Source organism: Trachurus japonicus, chromosome 12 (genome assembly GCF_045865225.1).
Source record: "Trachurus japonicus isolate A0001 chromosome 12, Traja_1.0".
In the NCBI taxonomy this organism is placed as follows: Eukaryota; Metazoa; Chordata; class Actinopteri; order Carangiformes; family Carangidae; genus Trachurus; species Trachurus japonicus.
In genome coordinates, this window is record NC_140918.1 from 27,076,523 (window position 1) to 27,097,932 (window position 21,410).

General features: G+C 43.9%; 2 protein-coding genes across 5 annotated transcripts in view; both read left to right on the forward strand.

Annotated features, from left to right (window-relative positions):
* Positions 1-3,854, forward strand: part of pam (peptidylglycine alpha-amidating monooxygenase) — a 28,599-nt gene extending 24,745 nt beyond the window's left edge. For 3 of the 4 annotated variants that reach the window (XM_085794042.1, XM_085794044.1, XM_085794045.1), the window contains one exon: positions 592-3,854. In XM_085794042.1, coding sequence (XP_085650168.1) covers positions 592-770 — 179 coding nt within the window. In that variant the 3' untranslated portion in view covers positions 771-3,854. The remainder of the gene's footprint in view (positions 1-591) is intronic. The other variant, XM_085794046.1, reaches the window with a different exon arrangement.
* A 1,558-nt stretch (positions 3,855-5,412) lies between these two features.
* pdzph1 (PDZ and pleckstrin homology domains 1) lies at positions 5,413-17,847 on the forward strand. Its single transcript, XM_085794048.1, has 13 exons — positions 5,413-5,533; positions 6,249-6,337; positions 8,389-10,515; positions 10,610-10,768; positions 11,729-11,890; positions 12,141-12,242; positions 13,033-13,143; positions 14,185-14,363; positions 14,450-14,607; positions 15,496-15,538; positions 15,664-15,850; positions 16,983-17,118; positions 17,604-17,847. The coding sequence occupies exons 2-13, from the start codon at positions 6,277-6,279 to the stop codon at positions 17,701-17,703; spliced, it is 3,525 nt and encodes a 1,174-aa protein (XP_085650174.1). The 5' UTR covers positions 5,413-5,533; positions 6,249-6,276; the 3' UTR covers positions 17,704-17,847.
* The last annotated feature ends 3,563 nt before the right edge of the window (positions 17,848-21,410 follow it).

Consider the following 21,410-nt stretch of genomic DNA (forward strand, 5'->3'; position numbering starts at 1 on the left):
GTTTTTTTTCCCACAACCCCACTCTTCAAAGACTCAGTAGCTCACTTTTATCAAAACACCCAAAGTAACAAATAAACAAATACACCATTATTAATAAGCAGAAATAATATTATTCAGATCATTTGGAGCTCTACTACTACTTCTACTTCTCTCTCTCTCTCTGTCTCTCTCTCTCTCTCTCTCATCCATCCTTTCCTCTCTCTTTCTCTCTCATTCTTCTCTTTAGTTTATACTGAGAAATGAATCGTGTGCACACACACCCACACACAGAAGAAAAAATCAGCCCACCATTTTTTTCTTTCTTTCTCTGTTTGTTTATTTTGCGTTTTGTTTGTGTTTATTGATTACCCCAGTATGATTTGATTATGTGTCCTCACCCTGTTTTACACTACATACATTTCAAAAAAGAAAAAAAGAGAGATTAAGAAATAATTTAATTACCAATTACCAAGCATTTTCCTTACAATGCAATGATACTATAAATGTTTTAAGAGCCTTACACTTAAAAATGGTCATTGTATGCATCCCTGAGTCCGTGTTAAGAAGTAAATATTTCTCTGTCCCTGACCTGCTGCCTCCTCCTCTGCTCAGGTAAAGCGGTGGGCACTCTGAACCTGGGGAACTTCTTTGCATCCCATAAGGGTTACACTCGCCAGGGCTTTGACCAGCTGAGCACCGAAGGCAGCGACCAGGAGAGGAACGACGAGGACAGCAGTGACTCTGAGAACGAGGAGTACTCCGCCCTGCCCCCTCCTCAGACCTCCTCCTAGACTCCCCGGGCCCGGCCACCTTCTGCTTACATTGCCAAGATGTATGTTATTCATCAAAGTGTGTAACTGTTGTGTTAGCTGCCAATTTTATTGTTTATATATTTAAATATATACTGTATATAAAATAATTTGGCATTAAGTTAGACAGTTTATTTAATCTTAATTTAATTCAGCCGCGGGTCTTTGATACAGCCCCGGTGACACCGTTCACACGAAAGACTGTCGGAGATTTGTTTCCCCAAATCAAACAGCATTAGTGAAATGATTATTATTGTGATCAGCACAATACACAGGGACAAAGATTCAGCCTTAAAACAAGAGGAACCTGCTGATGGGCTCAGATCAGCTCAGTTTCCCCTCGTTTCAGAGAATTGTCCGTGAAATTCCTGGAACAAGGTTTTTTTTTGCGGAAACGGCTAAAAACACGTCCGAGCTCATTACCGGACTTTTATTTGAACTAAAAAAATGTACCAAACTTCACTGAATGACTTTTGTAGAAGGAGAATTTCTACTGAAATGATTGAAATGTGGTCAAGTGTTTCATGGTCAGTTCACACCTTCATCCATCCATCCATCCATCCATCCATCCATCCATCCGTTCACAATACACCGACAGGGACCTGTTAGAAAAAGACTGTGGGCTCTGTTTTCCACGCCGGAGCTGTGACCAGCGCACCGACCGCCTCCGCCAGCCATTTGCCACACACAGGTGGAAGCACACAGAGACTTCTGGGTATTTTTCCGGAGAAGTCACACTGCTGATAGTCTGTAGGAGAGGAGAGGAGAGGAGAGGAGAGTCTTTTCATTGATGATATTGATATTGATTCAGTGAGTCTATTGTGACAGTATTTGATCTCAGAGCCGTGTCAATAAAGCCCTGCAGCCTCTGACTGTGCCAAACCAGAGCATTGTGCCATCACACCAGGCCATTCATTGTGTTTACCTTGATCACAGGCTGCTACACAACAAACCACTCTCCTCTACCTACATCCGACTGGTCCGATGACTGGTGCTGGTTCTGGTCTGTTCTGCCCCTGTGTGTGGTCTCTGCGCCGGTCACACCGCCTCCTCCGTTAAAACAGAGCCCAGAGGGAAAACAGGGAACTGCTGTTGTCACTGGTTTAGTGGTCCATTGTTTATTAGTTTTGACATAAACTGTGTTTTATTGCCATTTCGACATGTGAATCAGACTCAGTTGAGCAGCATCGGTTCGATATTGAACAGTGATTTTAGAAACAGGCACTGATGAGCTACACAGCAGAGTGTAGTCAACCTGGAGAAGTGCGTCCCTCCCTGCATGAATCTCTTCCACGTAGTGCAGCTGCTCGCGGCGTTACTGAAGCTGAACTGATCATGTTTTACATCAGTGACATTTCATTGTAAATTTTGTGCCTTTTCATGTGTGTATTCTGCCTTTCTTCAGCACCTGCCATTACTACATGTATCACGGGATGAAAACAGCTGCTGCTAGTAGAGCTTCTACTACACCGATCTCTCTTCCATTCAAGATATTAATAGATATGTATCTATATTTATGTCTGTGTGTCTGTGGTTGGTTCTGTCTCTGTGAGGACCGGCCGGAGTCGTAGACCTGATTCAGCGAGGAAACCGTCTCCAGCTCTGAATCAGGTTTAGGTCAGGGGGAGGGGAAATGAAGTGCACTATTAATGAGTGTCCTCACAGAGACAGACGTACAAGTGTGTGTGTGTGTGTGTGTGTGTGTATGTGTGTATGCAGTGCCAACAATCAAACATTGACAGCCAGGTCTCAGCACTGACACTGTTGGTAATGAAGCTACAACAGAGGAAACGGCGTGAACTGAGAAATCAACACATCACATGTAATTTAAAAGTAGCGATGTGTCTGTTGTGCTTCACACTCCTGCTCTCCATCTCCAAGATATGCTGCAATGATACCGAACCCGGGCCGCTGCTGCTGCCAGGACTTTAGCCTCTAGTCTGCACATGGGGCGCCTGCTCCACCCAGCGAGCTAGACGACGCCCCGCTGCACCGATACTTAACACTAATGGAGCTTGGCAGTGGCTGGCTCCGCCCCTCACCTCCTGCTAATCCAAGAGGAGGTGCACAGAGGTGTTTATTTCTGCTGTGAAGTTGAGCATTTTAACATGGGAGTCTATGGGACTGTCTCACTGTTGGAGACTCACTCTAGTGGTCATTAGAGGAGCTGCAGGTTTTAGAACTTAAGTTTTGGGATTGATTGTCCAGTCGATGCTTGGTGGGTATATTACAGATCTGCACCTATCAATTATTAGATGAATCTGGCAGCTGATATCTTTGATTATCTATATCCACATCTATTCCTCAGAGCCCAACAGCTGGAGCGGTCCTTTAGTTGCCCGTTTACATATTTGAATTGATCAGCAGAATCCTTTAATGTTTGGTGTTGAGAACATTTCAGTGGGATCATTCATTAACGCTGCAGTGACTGTATCATACAGGACAGTATGGATGTAGGACTGGACTCAGTATTGTCAATATTCAGTTTGGTCTCATAAGTTTCTATCAGTTTAGCATTTCTCAGTTCACGCTCACTTCCTCTGTGCACTGTTTCAGATTTAACTTTGAATGATAAATTGATCACTTGATTGATCGTGATTGTATAAATGACTCATTGATGACTAGAATGAATGGGAAACTGAGAATATGATAGGAAATATCAAAGTGAGTTATTCAGTGAAATCTGGTTTTCAACAGTCATGAGACGCCCGAATACCAATGCTACCGCTAATATCCATCCACAGAAGCTAATCCCCAGCACACGCCTCATAAACCGTCACACAGAGAAACACAGATGTGTCGTTTGTCCATTCGCAACATTCAGTTCCAGTCTGTATTCTCAGGTTTCATTTCACCCGCTCACCCCTTCATTTCCAGCTCTTTTCATCCGTCAGTTTGCCATAAAGTTTGAATGAATGATTTCCTTAACAGCATGCCAGAGAAATGCATTCCTGATGTTGCAGTCACTCGTGGGCTATCTGATATTTATTGTAACACACTGGTTTTGCTGCAAGAGTACTATTTTCAGTAACTATGTTATTTGTGTAATAAAGTGTCTGCAAAGCATCATGGTGCTCCAGTGGTCATTGTGTCAGACGAGAGGGTGGATGACTGAGACAGATGATGACATCAGCCATTATGCTTCAGCTTCTTCTTCTTTTTCAGCTTCTGCTTCTGCTTCAGCTTCTTTAGCTTCTTCTTCCTCTTTTTCAGCTTCTCCTCCCTTGAAACCTGGTTGGGGTGGTGTTTGACTGAACTCTGCTAAATGCATTTAATGCAAAAATGATCAAGAAGGCAAGGTGTATGTGGAGCTGAGACTTCATTGAGGTGTTAATTACCAGGTTAATGACAAGCACACTCTTCTGTTAGCATAATTAGCAGAGCTCGGCTCCATGTTTAGAATAGTTTATTTACAGTATTGATGGACAACTAGAAGCAGCAGGAACACCTGAACAAGCTGCCACACACATAATGGACAACCCGACTGACAACTCTATGCATTTTAAGTCTTCCAAAGTTAAAGTTATGAATCTGTAACTTTTTCCACATATATGTAGCCTAACCTGTGTCCAGTATAACTCAGCGCAGACATCCTGAGGCTGAGGTTTTAATTCCCAGGTCTGGTTGTTATAGAAAGGAGGACTACTCTGTGAAGAATTCAGCTGCTGGTCAAAATCTGCTGAACATCTGCTTCGTAAGTTCAAATCAATAAATCAAATTTTTAAAAAGTTCAGCAATAATCTCAGCTCACAGCTCTCCCCTCACGTCTCTGTCCTCCAAACAGCGTAAAACAACGACTCGATTAAATGTGAAATTGGTTAATTTGTTGTGTTTTCAAAGTTTCTGTTACAGGGTCTGTTTGTCCATGGAGCTGAACAGACCTTCGCTCTAACTTTGTTTTGATATATGTGACGTGTCGGTGCAGAGCTGCAGTGATTCAGTAGAAGGGAAGTGGTCTGATCTGATCCTCTCCCTCGTGTCCTTGGGCAAAACACTGGACCCAAAACTGCAGCCAACACTCAGGCCAGAACCTCATAATTATGTGTGTGTGTGTGTGTTTGTTTGAGGCAAAGTATGCGACAGGCTGGTGTTGAAGGAGTTCAGCCTGTGGGGGAAAAAACAATGACGGTGCACTTCTACACCTCCATCATTCTCACCTCCTCCATCACCACCTGCTACACCGCTGCCAAGGAGACTGCAGACCAAGACCAGACTGCAGCGTCTCATTGTTGAAGGTGATTGGCTACTACCTGCCTTTGGCTACTACCTGCCTCTCCTCCAGGACCCGTGCACCTCCAGCACCCTGAGGTGAGCAGGAGAGACAGTGGTTGACACAAAACACCAAAAGGCACCATGGCAAATTCTGCCTATGTGAAAACCTACTTGACCATAAACCTGATTGTGATCCTGATCCAAGTGCAGTCATTGAGCATGTGAACCTGCAGGAGGCTGCTGAAGCGGCTGCTGGAGGTGGTTTTATCTGACTCGTCCTCATTCACCAGTGAATTAACAAGGGACGAGCCTCACGCTGACATCACCGGTGGCTCATGGGATTAGGTGTAATAAGCTGCTTTAAGTTGAGAATAGAAACAATAAGAAGTGGAGCAGACAATGTGGACGGTGTGGAGGAGCGGCAGCTGCTCTCAAACACACACACAGACACAAACAGAGCTACAGACGCACACAGACGGACGGACTGCAGGTCTCTCTCTCAGATGTGACACTTCCAGGACTTCACGCTAAAGGTGAGTGAGCTGTTTATTAGAGTCTCTGAAGGTAAAACTCTGATTCACCGGCTCCTGTGACCTGAGAGATCCCAGATCTTTAGCATATGACTTGAAAACAATAACCTCTTCACTGCTGTAGAGTCTCTACAGCCTCTGTGTTAGTTTTGTATCAAGATTGAAATCTGTGATGTGAACGTCTGTGTCTGTCATGTGGAAATCACCTGTTTACTCGTGTTTCTTATTATAAAATATTCATATATGTTGTAATTAGTCAACATTGAGGTGTTTCCCAGGTTCATCTATTTATAGCCAGAGTTCATTCACACTGAATCAATCCTTTACTTCTGACTAGCAGCTTAATCAGGGATGGCCTCAGGCTGTTGGCAGCAGTGCAGGTACAGGCACAGGTGTTTGATGCATGTGTTCACCTTTAAACACCTGTGGTATTCCATTAGATCAATGCTGTGGACATGACTCAGCTCTCATTCATTACTATGATCCTTATTATTATTATTATTAATAATAATAGTAGCGGTGTGCGAGTTGATGTTACTATACACGCATCTGGGATGTTTTAAGTTACAAGTCAAGTAAGATATCCCAGAATGCACATAGAAAAGGTGGCTGCAAGGTGTTTCCCATAGTTTAATGGAAATCAGGTCACGTGAGATTCAGTGAGGTCATGGTGTGAAAATTGTGTGTTTAAACCTCTTTGTTTTCATGTCTCCTGCAGTTCATGTGAGTGTGTGACGGATTTAAGAATGAGCAAGAGGGGGAGGAGGAGGAACAGCAACAGGAGGAAGAGCTCCTGCAGCAGCAAACGTGAGTCGCAGCTTTGGGTGGAGGGAGGGAGGGGTGGCTGCAGCAAGGTTAATCCTGCGCTTAGCTGAGTCACATTTTTCCCCACACCTGCACGCGGTTTGCCAGGACCTGGACCTGGACCTGTCTGCTTCAGACCAGCAGAGGGACAGAGATGGTCCTGGATTTGTATGACTGTTTAACAAGGCTGGTCCCTGCGACACATAGAGCCAGGACCAGGAGCTCCTATGTTCTCCGTTTTTCCCAAAAAGGGTCCTATGTTCCCCTGTTGCAATATATACTGGGGAACATCTCTACTTATCTGGACTCTCTCTGTCTATCTGGCCTGTCTAGCCTCTACCTGGTCTTTTTACTAAACTAAACTTAAAGCAGAAGTAAGCGGAATATTTGTGTTAATGTAAGTCTAAAATTGTTATATCTTCCGACAGCAATCACTTACAGTGTTTAGAGTGTTAGAGTGTTAGGTCTGAAACACGGGTCTGTCAGTCACTCTGCTCTGCTGTAAGCCGAGGAGAAAACTTTCCTTGTATCCTACAACCTTTATCCAATGAGGAGAGAGAACGACATAAAGGGGCGGTCCTCTCTGTGTGTGCAGCCAAGGGATGCACGTGAATGTGGTGATGTACTGTAGGGACGAGGGCGGGGACAGCTAACTCCATCAGCTGACAAGAAGTTGGATCGCTTACTTCTGCTTTAACCAACTCCTTTCTTCATTACCTAAATCCAACCAATGGGACAATTCCACTTCTCGCTCAAAGTCACAATTCAACTTCTCACTCAAAAATAGGCAAAAATCTGCAAAGTCACAACTCCACTTCCTGGTATGGGACCAAAAATTGCATGTTCCCCGGGTCCTTTGCAGGGAACATAGGACCCTTTTTCTAAAAAAGAGTCCTATGTTCCCCGGTCACATACAAAGCGGGGAACATAGGACCCAGGAACCATAGGGACGACCTCGCCAGGACCAACCTGTCTACATCATACAGGCCCTGACTTTTACCCGGTCTGTGCTCACATGAATTACTCCAGCAACCTGGTGCATCACCACCAACACCTCCACAGTCTCCGGTCCTCCAGCAGCACTTAGCAGGTTTTAACCTTTTTGTCCTCAGCTGAGAGAAGCAGCTGTGTTCTTCTGACCAATTAGAGTTCAGGCCTGAGACATCACAGAGACGTGTTGTGCAGTATGTCGCCTTGTAGGTGTGAGTAAAAATAAACCCAGAATGACTGACAGCAGGGACAGCCTTTCAATCTCATTCTAGCACCTACGGCCTCATATTGAGCATCACACATTACATCCTCAAGAGTGATATTGCTTTTATACATATTGCTTTTGCTATTGCTTTTATACATTATATAAAAACATATTCTATATATGTTTTAACAGTTCCTCCAGTGCTGTATTAGTTAGAGCAACAGGTCATTATTCATCTGGCTACACAACACAAATCCACACACTAGCCTGCTACTCCTTCAGGTGTGTGCTGACCTAACCAGGCATTTTCCCCTCCCTTTTTTCTCTTCTGATGACCTCATAATTTAATTCAAATGTATTTTTTGTAACACTTTATAATAAGTACACTATTAAGCATTAATAAATACTGAATTCTTCATTTATAACGCATGTATACTCATTAGTAGCCTATGTAGTTTATAAACACAGTTAGTGCTTATTGATGAGTAAAACTGTGTTTATAAACTACATACTAATGAGTATTCATGTGTTATAAATGAAGAATTCAGTATTTATTAATGCCTAACTAATGCTTAATAGTGTGTACTTATTATAAAGTGTTACCATAATTCTTATCATTATAAAGTTTGTTACAGTAGTAGGTCATAACCATTAGCACTAATGAACATGTCAGTAGAACACCTGTAAAGTGGGATGATGTCATTGAAAGTCTCAGTGCTGTTCTCCACTAATCAAAAGCCTCCCATCCAATCAAATCATTTGGTCAAAGCTAACTGTTGTGTAATGTCTGTTTGCCACAGCGCCGTGATGTCAGGATTTTAATGTATTTAACAAGCAGCTCATTGTCTGTTTCTTTCAGAGAGTGCGTCACCGTTCATCTACCAGAAGCACAGCCACAGCAACAGCATCTGCTACAAAGATGAGGCCATCGAGAAGGGCGAAGCCGACTCTCAGAGGAAGGAGAACGTCGCGTCGGGATCCGAGGACGAGGATAAAAACCACAGCTCCCCGCCCAAGGAGAAAAGATTCAAACAGGACTATCACCTGGATTCATTCCCCAACCAAAGACACATTTACACCAAAACCACGGAGGACAAGGAGAAAGGTGTGAAGATAGTGACATCTGTGTCCGTCAATGATTTGGAGGATTCATCCCCAAAGATCCTGTTCCAGCAGCTGCACGAGCCTCTTTCTGAAAACCAGTCGGGTCCGACACTAGCAGCAGCGGCACCGCACACCAACATCATGAGGATCAACTGCTCCGGGTCCAACGTGAAGCTGGAGATCCAGGAAGTCCTGCAGCAGAACTCCTCCGGCTTCAAGGCCACGTTTGTCTTCATAAATGCGAAGGAGGGCGGCGCCGAGAGGACGAGGACATGGACGCCGAACAACGAGTCTCCTCCGCTCCTGACCGGTCACGGCGAGGGTCACACCACTAACTACACTTTTACTTTCGGCAGCACGGAAGGACACTGCGCTTCGGTCGGTCCGACAAGAACGTGGCAGAATCCAAACTGCTGTCGGTGCTGCGGCGATCACAGACAGCTGATACACCACTATCACTCCAACGCGTCGCAGGAGTACAACTTCAGGCCTCAGGAGAGGAGGAAACATTTTCACAAAAGCATCAGCATCGATCAGTTCTGGGACGTTCCTCCTCCGCAGGAGTTTGCGGACTTCAAGTACGACACCTTAGAGGACCTGACCTTTGGCCTGGCGTCCTGCAGGATCGGTTCCTGTAGTCCTGGTCACAGACACTCGGAGGAACTTCACTCATCGCCCGACATCACCTGTAAAAGACAATCTGGAAGTCCTTACCCAGCAGAGGCGGAAGCTCTGACCTTTGATCGGCTATCAGAGTCCGATCGCAACGAGTCCAGATGCATGAGACCCTCCATGTCCACCAACAGGTCCAGCTTCACCAAGGAGTTCGTCAGCTGCCAGAAGAGAAAGTCCTGGATCAGGAACAACAGCATCGCCACCGTGGAACACAGACCGTGTCCACTACCGAGGAAGAGACGCCAGACGTTTCCTGGGACGTTAGAGGGTCTGGGGCTGATGCAAGAGGATCTGCTGCTGCCCTACAGCGAGTCCTTCTCCTCCATGGTCATGTGCTCACTTCCTGTCCAAGCTGAGAGGGCGGGGAGCGTCCAGCAGGGAGAAGACAGGTTTCTACAGATCAAGGAAAGCTCTAAACCTGATGTCCATCACTGCCCTGATAGGAAGCCATCGTTGCTCAGTCCGTTCTGCATGAGCAGCTCGGAAGATAACCCCGATGATTTGTTCGCTGTCGCCGAGCAGACTCGGAAACGGAGCAGCATCAGAAGCCATGGTAAAGATCTCCGGCTGCAGGACTTGAGGCTGAGCGCCGGGAGAGACGGGGAGAGTCTGGACACCGACGACTGCGAATACAAAGTGGACCAGAGCGAAGTCGCGGACAGCGGCTTCGACCAGGAGATGGGGGATGTGGAGTACCACAGCTCGGACCGCCTCACGGGGGAAGTCGGCCGAAGAACTCTGGCCATCCAGGTCATCCCTCCGTCCTGCAGCGGCTCAGAGGAGCAGATCCTGCAGAGCAGTCCCGTCCTGCAGCCGCACAGCAAGGCGGACGATTCAAACCCGCCCAAACTCAACAAGTCCTCGGTGATGACCGTCACCGTGGGCGAGCTGGAGCAGAGGTTCCTGCAGACGGACTCCAGATCGTCTCTGAGCGACAGTTCGGAGAGAGGAGGAACTCCTATGAGGAACTCCTGCTTGTCCCTCGCTCAGGACACGGACTCGACACACACCCATGAGACCATAGAGGAGACGGAGTCCAAACCACTCAGCGAACAAACGGCAAACACCAGCACCGAGTCCAGTGACCTGCACGCGGAGCCGGGGAGGAGCACGACGGAGGAACCTGCAGCCTGTTGTTCTGCTTCCTGTCCAGGAGACGCTGAAGTCCACGTGAAAGAGCAGCGCCGTGTACGGGTGGTCTCCAGAGGTGGGTCACAGTCAGGCTTTCAAATCACGATCACGATCAGCTGATGTTTTACTGAAACTAAAACTCACCAGGTGTGAATATCCATCACTCCCAGGTTCCATAGAGACCAAGGAGCACCTGAAGCCGGTGGCCCACAAAGACCAGGAGACCAACGCCGACCACTGGGCCAAGAGACGGAAGCTCTTCAAGGAGAGTAAACAGTGGAGCTCAGCCGGAGGAAGCTCCATCACCAGCGACCTCACTGAGGAATCAGGTTCAGTATTTTGTTATTTCATTTGATTCGTTTAGCACCTCCTCTCTCAGGCTTCTCTCTGAGCTCCACTAAGAACAGGAGGGAGGGCCAATCAGAAGAGAGGGTCTGAGTGTCTCCACTGATTGGCTCGCTGACCAGTTCAGCTTCACTGACAGCAGTTGTTAAAGGGATATTTCAACATTTTGGCAAATTGGCCCATTGCCATAATCCCTATAGTCATAACAGTAGGTTTGTTACCTTTAATTGTCGGTGCAAGCTATTTTTAGAACGGTGGGGCAGAGATACAAGCTGCTCAGCTAATGCTATGGAGGCAGCAGCTAATGGGATTTCCGGGTTTCCCTCATCAAACTCATCAAATACACAATCCAACAACTCCAGAACACTCTGGTGGACAAGTTGTGACCTGCACATTCACCACACTATGAGATAATAACGGAACGTTACGAGACAGAGTTGTTTTTGAGGCAAATGTGTAGCCGAAACTACATTTCAGACACGGCTGCTTGGCAGAGTGACTTCAAAAGCAAGTAGTTCCGAGTATTTGCTTTGTGTGTCTTAATATTATATAATTATACATTATTATTTCATAGCTTGGCAAATGTGCCGGTCCCAACTTGTCCACCAGAGCGTTTTGGAGTTCTTTGATTGTGTATTTGATGAGTTTGATGGCGGAAACCTGGAAATACCATATGCCTCCATAGCGTTAGCTGAGCAGCTTGTATCTCTGCCCCGCCAATCGAAAAACAGCTTGCACCGACAAGGTAACAAACCTACTGCTATGACTATAGGGATTATGGCAATGGGCCAATTTGCCCAAATGTTGAAAGATCCCTTTAACAGTGTCTGGTCCAGACAAACATCGGGTTCTGACCTACTTGCTACAAACAGGTTCAGAGTGAGTCCGAGCGAGTGTCTGATCCACTGCAGTGCGTCATGTGTTTGTGTGTATCTCTGCTCCAGTGTCAGAGGACACCCGCTCCATGGACATGACGATTCGAGACAACGAGGACAGAGGCTTTTACATGGAGACGTTTCACTCGTCGGCGTGGATTTACCAAGGAGACGATGGAGGCTCAGACACCATCCCCCCCAGCCTCAACACCAGGACACGAGCCGTCTCAAGTAAGACAAAAAAAAAAAACATTATTGAGTTCATCTGGAAACACTGACATTTCAGTCATTCAATAAAGACAGTAATGAATCCTGAACTAACCCTGAGCTGCTGTGGTTCTCAATGTGGGAATAATGTATCTTGGTGTAGGATCTAGGATGTTTGACTGTGGTCTCATTTGTATCAGTTTTGGATCTTTGATGTAAAAGACTCAGAGAACCACTGTCCTACTGATCAACTCTGCACCGTCTCTTCTTCCAGTTCGTGAGAGGACGGTGAGGATCAGCAAAGGGACAGGAGACTACCCCTGGGGCTTCAGGATACAGTTCTCCAAACCCATCTTGGTCACAGAGGTCGACACCAGTAAGTGAAGTCCTGCTGTTTCATCTGGTGTTGTTTCTAAACCGACAGCTCAGAGGTATTTAGATCATTTACTGACACATCACCACCAACCAGTCGTTGTTATTTAGTTTTAAAGTTAATAAAATTAGAAAATGAATCCTGAAATGATTATATACTTGACTGTGGCTGACCAAAGAGCTGTATTCAGCCACTGAGCTCTGTTTATCTCAGCAGAAAACCTTTCTTTATAAAGATTTGAACAATTTCAAGGACATTTACGTATCATTAAAAAGAAAATCCACTGCTCTCTGCAACAATGTCAGCAAGTTATGAGCCATGCTTTTTTTCTGCTGGATGCTACTGGTCCTCATTGATTGTTACCATGGTAACATTAGTCTCAGGGCCAAGTTAGCTTGTGCATAAGGTGTCTCATATTTTTGGCTGTTTTTTCTTACTTGCATGAGACAAATCTGTGAGCAAAATGGAGACTGAACCAACAGCACAGAGAACAGAGACTTAACGCATCTAGTATAATAGTCATGTGAGGGTTTCCCAGCATGCACCTCATACAGGTGGCAGTCACATGGCTGCTGCATGTGGGCGGATCACATTAAGCCCAGCGGTCGGTGTGGAGGGACAGAGAAGCGTTAAGCTCATCACTGGTGCTGGTGCTGCAACTTCCTGGAGTGTCGTCACGGTGGCGTTGCCATGGAGCCAGCACACTGGCCACTAAATCTCTGCTCTCATCTGCGGCTGTAGGTGCAGATCTCTGTGTTATCTCTGTGAGTTTAACGTTGCTCTGTGTTTCCAGATGGAGCTGCTGAGGAGGCGGGGCTCCTGGTGGGAGACTACGTCCTCGCTGTCAACGGGACCGACGTCACCAGCATCCCTCACTCTGAGGCCGCTGAGCTGGCCAGACAGGGTACGATGCTTCATCAGGGTGGAACTCACACAGTCAGGGGTTGACTCTAACAAAGTATCTCCTCTGAGTTCCTGTTCCTCACTTTAATCTGTGGGATGAATTATTTTATTTTGAAAATGTGACAGACCACAGTGTGTTCATCACAGAGGAGAGACCAATCACAGTACAGCCAACTCCTCCTCTGTCAGTCATGTTGTGCTGCTGCATCAGTGGCAGGGCTTACAATGTCTGAAACTGTAGAGATTTAGAAAAAAAAAGAAAAAAAAATCCTTGTTTTTAACATGATTCCTGCATTTAGCTCAACACAAATCATCAATGACCAAAAAAGAATTTTGAAATTTGAAAACAACAATTACTCCTATTGATGATTTAGTTTTGTTTTTTTGCTGTTTTTCTATAGGGTTTCTATCATAATCTTTTCATTGTATGGATTCCACAGTTAAGATAAGATAAGATAAGATAAGATAAAATGATCCTTTATTTGTCCCACAATGGGGGAATTTACAGGGTTGCAGCAGCAGACAACAGCCTGTATAGGACAGGACAGATACTAAATAATAGCAGATGGCAATAGCAGTAAAAAAGAAAGCAGTATTTATAATAGAGTATTATCAAGATTATGATTCAGACAAATTAGTAAATAAGAAGCAATATATACACATTTGAATTATGTTTAGTGCTGAGAAGAGCTCTTGTTGTGGAGTCTGACAGCTGCACAGAGTTGGTCAGTGCTTGCAGTCAGTAGGTTTTGTACAATGTGGAACAATATAACTATGTGAGGGCAAAAAGATGCAAAAAAAACAACTTTTTGTAATAATGTAACAACTTCCACCTGCGTGGCAGTAATATTGATACTAACAGAGAGAGGATCTGGATCATTGAAGTGATGGAGCAGTTCTGCTGCACTGTGAGCAGTGACTCACACAGACACAGTGACAGTCTGAGGTGAAGCTCCAGGACCTTTAATCATTAGAGAATAGGCTACTCAGGGGATATAAATAGTCAAATGGACTCATAATTCATGTGATGCTGATGTTGCAGGTCCAGATATCCTGACGCTCACCATCGGCTCAGACATCGCCCGTTGTCCCAACACCCCCCGGCCGGCGTGTCGAGGTTACCTGCACAAGCGCACCCAGTCTGGTCTGATTAAAGGCTGGAGGAAGAGGTGGTTTGTGCTCACACACGACTGCTGTCTCAACTACTACAGACACAAACGGGTGAGTGGGCGCCCGTCGCCTCTGTCGTGTGCGGTGGTTTCTGCCAACGCACAGGCGTTCTGACTTTAACCTCGTGTCCATCACAGGACGAGGGGAAGAGACAGGCTCTGTCCGTGGTGAAGCTGGAGGGGGCCGAGGTGGGACAGGACGCGTCGCTGGGGAAACCGTTTGTGTTCAAGTGTCGGCCTCAGTCTGGAAGTCGAGTCTACTTCTTCTGTGCCACATCCAACCAGGAGATGAAGAGGTAGGGTCCAGATAAGACCCCTCCACACTGAATACAGTGGAAACACACAGCAGCAACCATTAATTAGTTAAAGGGATAGTTCAACATTTTGTCAAATTGGCCCATTGCCATAATCCCTATAGTCATAGCAGTAGGTTCGTTACCTTTAATTGTCGGTGCAAGCTATTTTTAAAACGGTGGAGCAGAGCTGCGAGCTGCTCAGAGCAAATGCAGAGACTGCTTGCTGAAAAACTGTGCCTGACGGGAACACACATCAGCAGTTTTGCATGAATTTACCTCTAAAACAACTCTGTCTCGTAACGTTCTGTCATTATCTCATAGCGTGGTGAATGTGCAGGTCACAACTTGTCCACCAGAGCGTTTTGGAGTTGTTGGATTGTGTATTTGATGAGTTTGATGTGAGAAACCAAGAAATTCCATTAGCGTAGCTCTGAACAGCTCGCGGCTCTGCTCCACCGTTCTAAAAACAGCTTGCACCGACAATTAAAGGTAACAAACCTACTCCTATAGGGATTATGGCAATGGGCCAATTTGCCAAAATGTTGAACTATCCCTTTAATTTTTCTTCATTTGATTGACAGATTAATCAGAAGCTTTAGAAATAATGAAATTCTTATTCTATAGTCAATATTAAAAAAATAATTGTATGTTATGAGCCCTTTTTTGATATGTATTACACATTTTCAAATTAAATTGTAACTAATATGCAAATGTTACAACATGTTTTGTTTGTCACAAAGGTAAAAACTGCTGTTTTTAAATGATTTTTAAATTGTGGTGACAAACCTGAGGTACATTCATACTGTGGTGTTCAGCAGCTCACAGCCACAGGTGCATGTCTGTAGCCGAGTGTCACATCATGTTTCAGCTCCATGTCTGTGATTGCAGGTGGCTGGAGGCCATGGAGACGGCCATTCATCCTATTGCACAGGTAACATCTACATCTACATCTGGGCTCTGTGTGATGAAATGTTTATCGAGCTGCGTATTGTTGTGCATGTGTGTATCAGTCACAGGTGGATTAGGCTGCTGCTAATCTCTCCTCCCATGTTATAGAACCATGTGTGGGTGGACGTCACCAGACACAACTCCAGCCTGCCCCCGCTGGCTGTGAAGAGCCCAGAGTGTCTCGGACTGCTTCATAAGTTAGACAGGAACAAGGACATCTGGGTTCAGCACTACTGCATCCTGAAGGACGGCTGCCTCTACCTGTACAGTGGGATCCGGGCCACTCATGCTCATGGTACGCACACATTACAGTATAAAACTAACTGAAGACTGATGGACATATCTGACTTTAGTGGTTCAGATCACTTTACTTCCCTGTCAATCAGATATATTCTCTCAGTTTCTGAAAACACAGTCTTATACAACCAGGGGGCAGTTTTAAGTTTCTATACTTTATTGCCGTGTCAACATTGTTGATTGGAATTTACATATACATGATCAATAAATATATAAAGAATGAATAAAAATCCAGACTATAAGGGGAAATAATGATACCAAGGCACATGTGTAGGGATTGGCAGCAACATCAATTAACTGTGCAACTGCATATCAAAGTAAAGTGCACAATAAATAGGAGTAATAAATAGATAAATCAATAACTATGGCACAGGGCCCTTGCTTCAGTGAGGTGTTGGTGGGCACATTAGGTATTTTGATATCTTTTCTTACGTACACAGGGCTCCAGACAAACTTTTTCTCCAGACAAACACAGTGGCTCCTAACTTTAAATTTTAGGAGCGCAAGCAGAAAATTTAGGGGCGCAAAAGCAAAGGCAAAGGCAAAGGCAAATATTCACATTTTCTTTTAATTCATGATCCTCATACACATTTACCTGTAATGACAGATACCAGATTCTTTGAGTTGTTCCTTCCACGCTCCGTTCCACCAGTGTTATAAAAAAAAAAACACAGAAAATTTACTGGTTGCACATGTGCAAGTGGATAAAAAATTAATTTGCACCGTCTCAAATTTTAGAGCCCTGCTATACAAATCCTAAATTGCAGAGTGAAAACAAAGGTGGTGACTATGACTAATGACATGATGAATGCGATATGGATGTAAAAAGGCGTCTCCACAAGAACTAATCTATTGTATGAAATGTATTATCTCACTGCTCATGACTGAGCACTGGTGTTTGTTAACACTGGAGATGTAAAAGCAGCTTTGTAAAATGAGTCAGCATAAGTGTGAGTGAGTGTGCATCTCACTAAACCTCCAACCACTTTCTTAATAATTGACCATTGTTTTCCTTTAGTCATGACTTCCATCATGAGGTTAATGAAGTTAACACAAAGTTAACACGACTGTGTTAAGGTGTGTGAATTCATTGTGCACTGATCAGTTCACGTCGTGATTTGTGTCCTCAGGTGGGATCTACCTTCAGGGCTACACGGTTCGAGAGCAGCCCTACGGGTTCAAGAAGTCCACCATCGAGCTGAAACCTCCGTCTGACGAGTTCAAGACCTTCTACCTCTGCTCTGAAAACCCCAACGAGAACAAACGGTGAGGAGCCGACTCTGAGTTACAACACAACCTGAGTTTATTGTCCTGCACAACACGACTCTTTGTCACGGTTCTTGTTTTTATAATCTTTTTATATTCGCATAAAACTACCAGACATCAGACAGATATCAGATTGTAACTTCCTCTGTGTGTGATCATGTCAGAGTTAATGATTACTGAAACCACAGCACAGGTTTTATCAGCAGCAGTCTCACATATAATCCATGTTGGTTGCTTGACAGCAATCCAGTAAAGACAGTGGACCTGGAAGATGATCTAATGGAGTACACTAGATCGCAAAGTTTTTATATGAAAAGCATTTCACTCCTCTGCACCTGTGCCTGTGTTGTTTTTTGCAAATCTCTCCCCTCTGATGGTTCTGTTACAGCAGACTGATGCAGTGCTGGTGCTGGTTCTGGTTCTGGATCTGCTCACCAGCTGAGGACCTTCAGAACTAATGCTAATGTGTCTGATGTTCTTCACAGATGGGTCGTAGCCATCAAGGCCTCCGTAAAGACGTGGCTGCCTCTGCATCGGGCTCTTAAGGATTACATGAACCGACCCCCAGAAGAGACCAGAATGTGAGACTCTGGGGTCTGACTCGGTCTGTGGACCAGGAGCCACCTGAAACACATCACTGCACTTTGATAGACAGAGTCGGTCACTCTCCGCATCTACGCACAGCTCAGATTCCAGGATCTATGCAAATAAACATATCTAAGAGAAACACATCATATTTTGCACTTCAATTTCTCTTTTTTTTGTAATCTAAGCTCTTGTTTCAGTTCTGTTAGTCTTCTTGTTGGTTTTTTCAGTTCGATCTGTATTCTCAGATTTCATATTATATCCATCTGCACATTTATCTTTGACCCAATAGATGAGAAATGATGTAACCACTGTGTCTTCTTCATTTACACTGTTGTTTTTCTCACTGGCATTATCCTTCACACTCTCTATCAGTAACGTATACATGTAGCACTTTACTTCAGCAGTCAGAAGGTTATGGACTGCTTGTGATGTCATATTAAAGCGCCTCGAAGGAGTCACACACTGACTCTGTATGACGGATGTGTTTTTCTGCTTCACTGTAAAAAAAAATAATTAGAGGATAATTGTACTCTTGTACTTTTGATACTGCTTCAATGCTCTGTAATACAAATAGTAATCAACGTTGTAGCCAAACCAATTCTCCAAGGTAATGACTCTTTGTTTCCTGGAAATGTGAACAGAGCAAATAAACACAAAAAATACCTCGGAGGCGTTTATGAGCAAATTAACACTGTCACTGAATAAAAAAGTCAAGTGAAAGGACAGATTTTGTTGAGGTTGATTTAAAACAGTATGAATTTCATCCCCTTGCAATTATAAGGTTCTATCTGACTTTTTTTTTTTTTAATCAAAATTGAGTTATTCACATATTCCAGTTCTGGTACTACTTATTAACATAATAGGTTTATGGTTAGTTTTATGCATTTCTGGTCATTTAATCTGGAAAACAAAAAGGTTATTTTAGTATGCAAAAACTTTAAACCTCTATATCTCAAATCTGGTCAGAATCCAGATAGAACCTTATAATTCCAAGGGGACGATTTGAACCTATGTGTAGAGCCCAGCGCTGTCCTCACTTTCACCTCAGTCTACTGAAGAAGCAGATTCATGGATGGACAGATACAAGTACAGAGGCCACAGGGAGTCGCTGTGGTGCATCCAAGGTCAGTGGTTCGATTCCTGTCTGATCTCATTGTACCTTTAGAGATTACAGTAATAGTCATCATGTCAGTCAGGGACTCCTCCACTCTCTCCTGTGGTTTCTGTGTAGAAGATGTGGATCTGGTTGATTTTTACACATCTGATCACAAAGTGTTTTCTGCACAGTGTATCCTAACTGCTCATAGGTTTTAATTGAGTGCCACAGTCTCTCATCATCAGACAGATATATTCAGTCTCAGCCCCCTTTTGATTTGCTGTTTGAAATAACCTTTAATGATCTAACAGTCATTGTTAACATCAAGCATTTTCTGTTTGGCTTCAGGAATCAATAGAAGTGCATAAGAGTGACTTTACATACAGTTTATAGTGAAACAGTTTGTACACCCCCTGAGCTCTGAATCAAAGTGTTTCAAAATAAAATCATGTTGTCATCTTTTTAAATGACTTTCTGGCCATCTACAGCCACTATTGATTTTATTCATATTAGCAATAGCAACTGTTTGACTTATAATATAGCTGCAACTGCTAAATGCTTCAACTATACATTTAGGTGTGAGGGAGTGAGGGTATTTGTGTATGTGTATGTGTGTGTGTGTGTGTGTGTGTGTGTGCTACGTAGCAATGCCTCCCACACACAGTAACAATAGCAGTAGGTTACACATTATTAACTCACCTCATCATTTACACTTAGAACCAGGACCAGGATTTAGAATGAATCACAGCAGTTTCCAGGACAAGGTTAAACAAACAGGAAATTGTTGTTACTTTAATTAATTTATTGAATAACTAAAAGATGTACTAAAACAAACAGTATAATTAGAGTGAGCACAATAGAAGTGAAAGAAATAAAACATGTTCATCCAACAAGGTTTCCAGTCAGCAGTGACAGTGAACATTTCACGTATAGCGGCTCAGATACAGATCCTGTTTCTGACTTTTCTGAGAGAAGATCTCAGTGAATCAATCATGTTCAATCCACATGTGGTGCAAATTAAATTGGATGTAATGTCTAGAAAATCAACAAAACCTAATAGGAATTTATGTTATTGTCCTTTCTGTCACATCAAAATCAAGTGTTAGTGCCATTAAAGACAAAACCATTAACAGTGCTGCTAGTAAAGCAGGTGGAAACATGATGGAAACCTGATATACATGGCTCACACCTGACTCAACACTTAGCTTCTGTGCACATTTAAAGGTGCTACATGTAAGTTTTTTCTATTGCTACATAGCTTTTGCATTAGCACCTCAGCATCAAACTTTATTCCTTTACTCAATAGCCGTTTCCAAAAATAGGTTATCGTAAATTCTCAAATAGATGCCAGGCTCCTGTACTAGGCTGGGTCTGGCTACAGGTTTGAGCAAATAAAAGCCGGGTCTATTTCTATTTGTTGCATGATCTTGTGAATGTACAAAACCTCTCAAAGCCTACGAGCCCAGCAGTTTCTAAGCTGTTTAAGTCGTGCTATAATGCCTGAAAATTGCTCTGACCCGATGCGTCCGGACTAACAAGCATTAATTCTCGGCCCGAACGCCACCAAAAAAAATGAACCGACCCAAGTTATTTGTATATGTTTTCGACCCGGACCTGGTCGATCTGCCTGGTTCAGCCTGTTGAAATCTCCTACTGACCCAAGGACAGAGCCAGAGCCTGTATGATTCACTGTATCAAAACCTCCTTTGGTGTAAAGGTAACAAATGTTTTGGGGGCCACAAACAAAATCTTGTTTAGGGCCACCAATATCCGAGGGCCGGCCCTGGCTACAGCTCTTGGCAAGACTAGCAAGTAAGCAGCTGCTAATGCTAATAACTCTAGCAATGTAGCAATAGTAAACCTTAAAGTAGCTCCGTGAAGTCCAGGCTGAGCAGGAATACTCCTTTAAGATATTTTCTTTTCTTTTCTTTTTTCCAGATTTGCAGGATTCAGATTTTTGTTTGAGCAATTAAAAAATGAGCATAAAAACAGGTGGATGGAGGTGCAGCATCCATCATGCTCCACCTACTGATCCAACACTGTGGACAAAAGCCTTATTTTGATCATCAGAACAGAGTATTTGTCTGTGAACATCTTATGTTATTCAAGTAATTCAGAACAACTAAATCATCAGGTCACTTGGATTCAAACATGAAGAACAGGTGGCCACTGTTCTGCATCATTTTCAAAAACATCTACATAGTCTAAATTTTAACATATTCATAATAAATATTAGAAGCCTCTACTTGCAAGATTTGGATCTCTCCGATTGGTGACTTGCAGGATCTAAGATTAGTGGGCTCAAAGTAACACACACCGCATCAATAGGACTCTTTTTCTACAACAGAACAGTTTAAAAGATGCCATCATCACATGAAAGTTAACACAGAGGCTTCAGGTGTTACAAGTTGATAAAGTCGATGGAAATGTCTAATATTGTAGTGTCAAAACACTGAAGTTATGAGAAAAAGCAACACAACGTACAGTGCAAAAACTCAGGGGGTGTACACGTGTTTCTGCAGAACTGTAAGTGTTCACATGGCTTGCTTATGTACAATATTGCAGCGTTTAGTGTGAACACCTCACTGGTGTCATGGTGGTGACAATG

Excerpts from the sequence above, each read along its gene's own strand:
- pdzph1 (XM_085794048.1), top strand. The coding sequence starts at position 6,277 with ATGAGCAAGAGGGGGAGGAGGAGGAACAGCAACAGGAGGAAGAGCTCC. Across the intron at positions 6,338-8,388 it reads GAGCTCCTGCAGCAGCAAAC|AGAGTGCGTCACCGTTCATC; the intron begins GTGAGTCGCAGC and ends TGTTTCTTTCAG. Across the intron at positions 12,243-13,032 it reads GGTCACAGAGGTCGACACCA|ATGGAGCTGCTGAGGAGGCG; the intron begins GTAAGTGAAGTC and ends CTGTGTTTCCAG.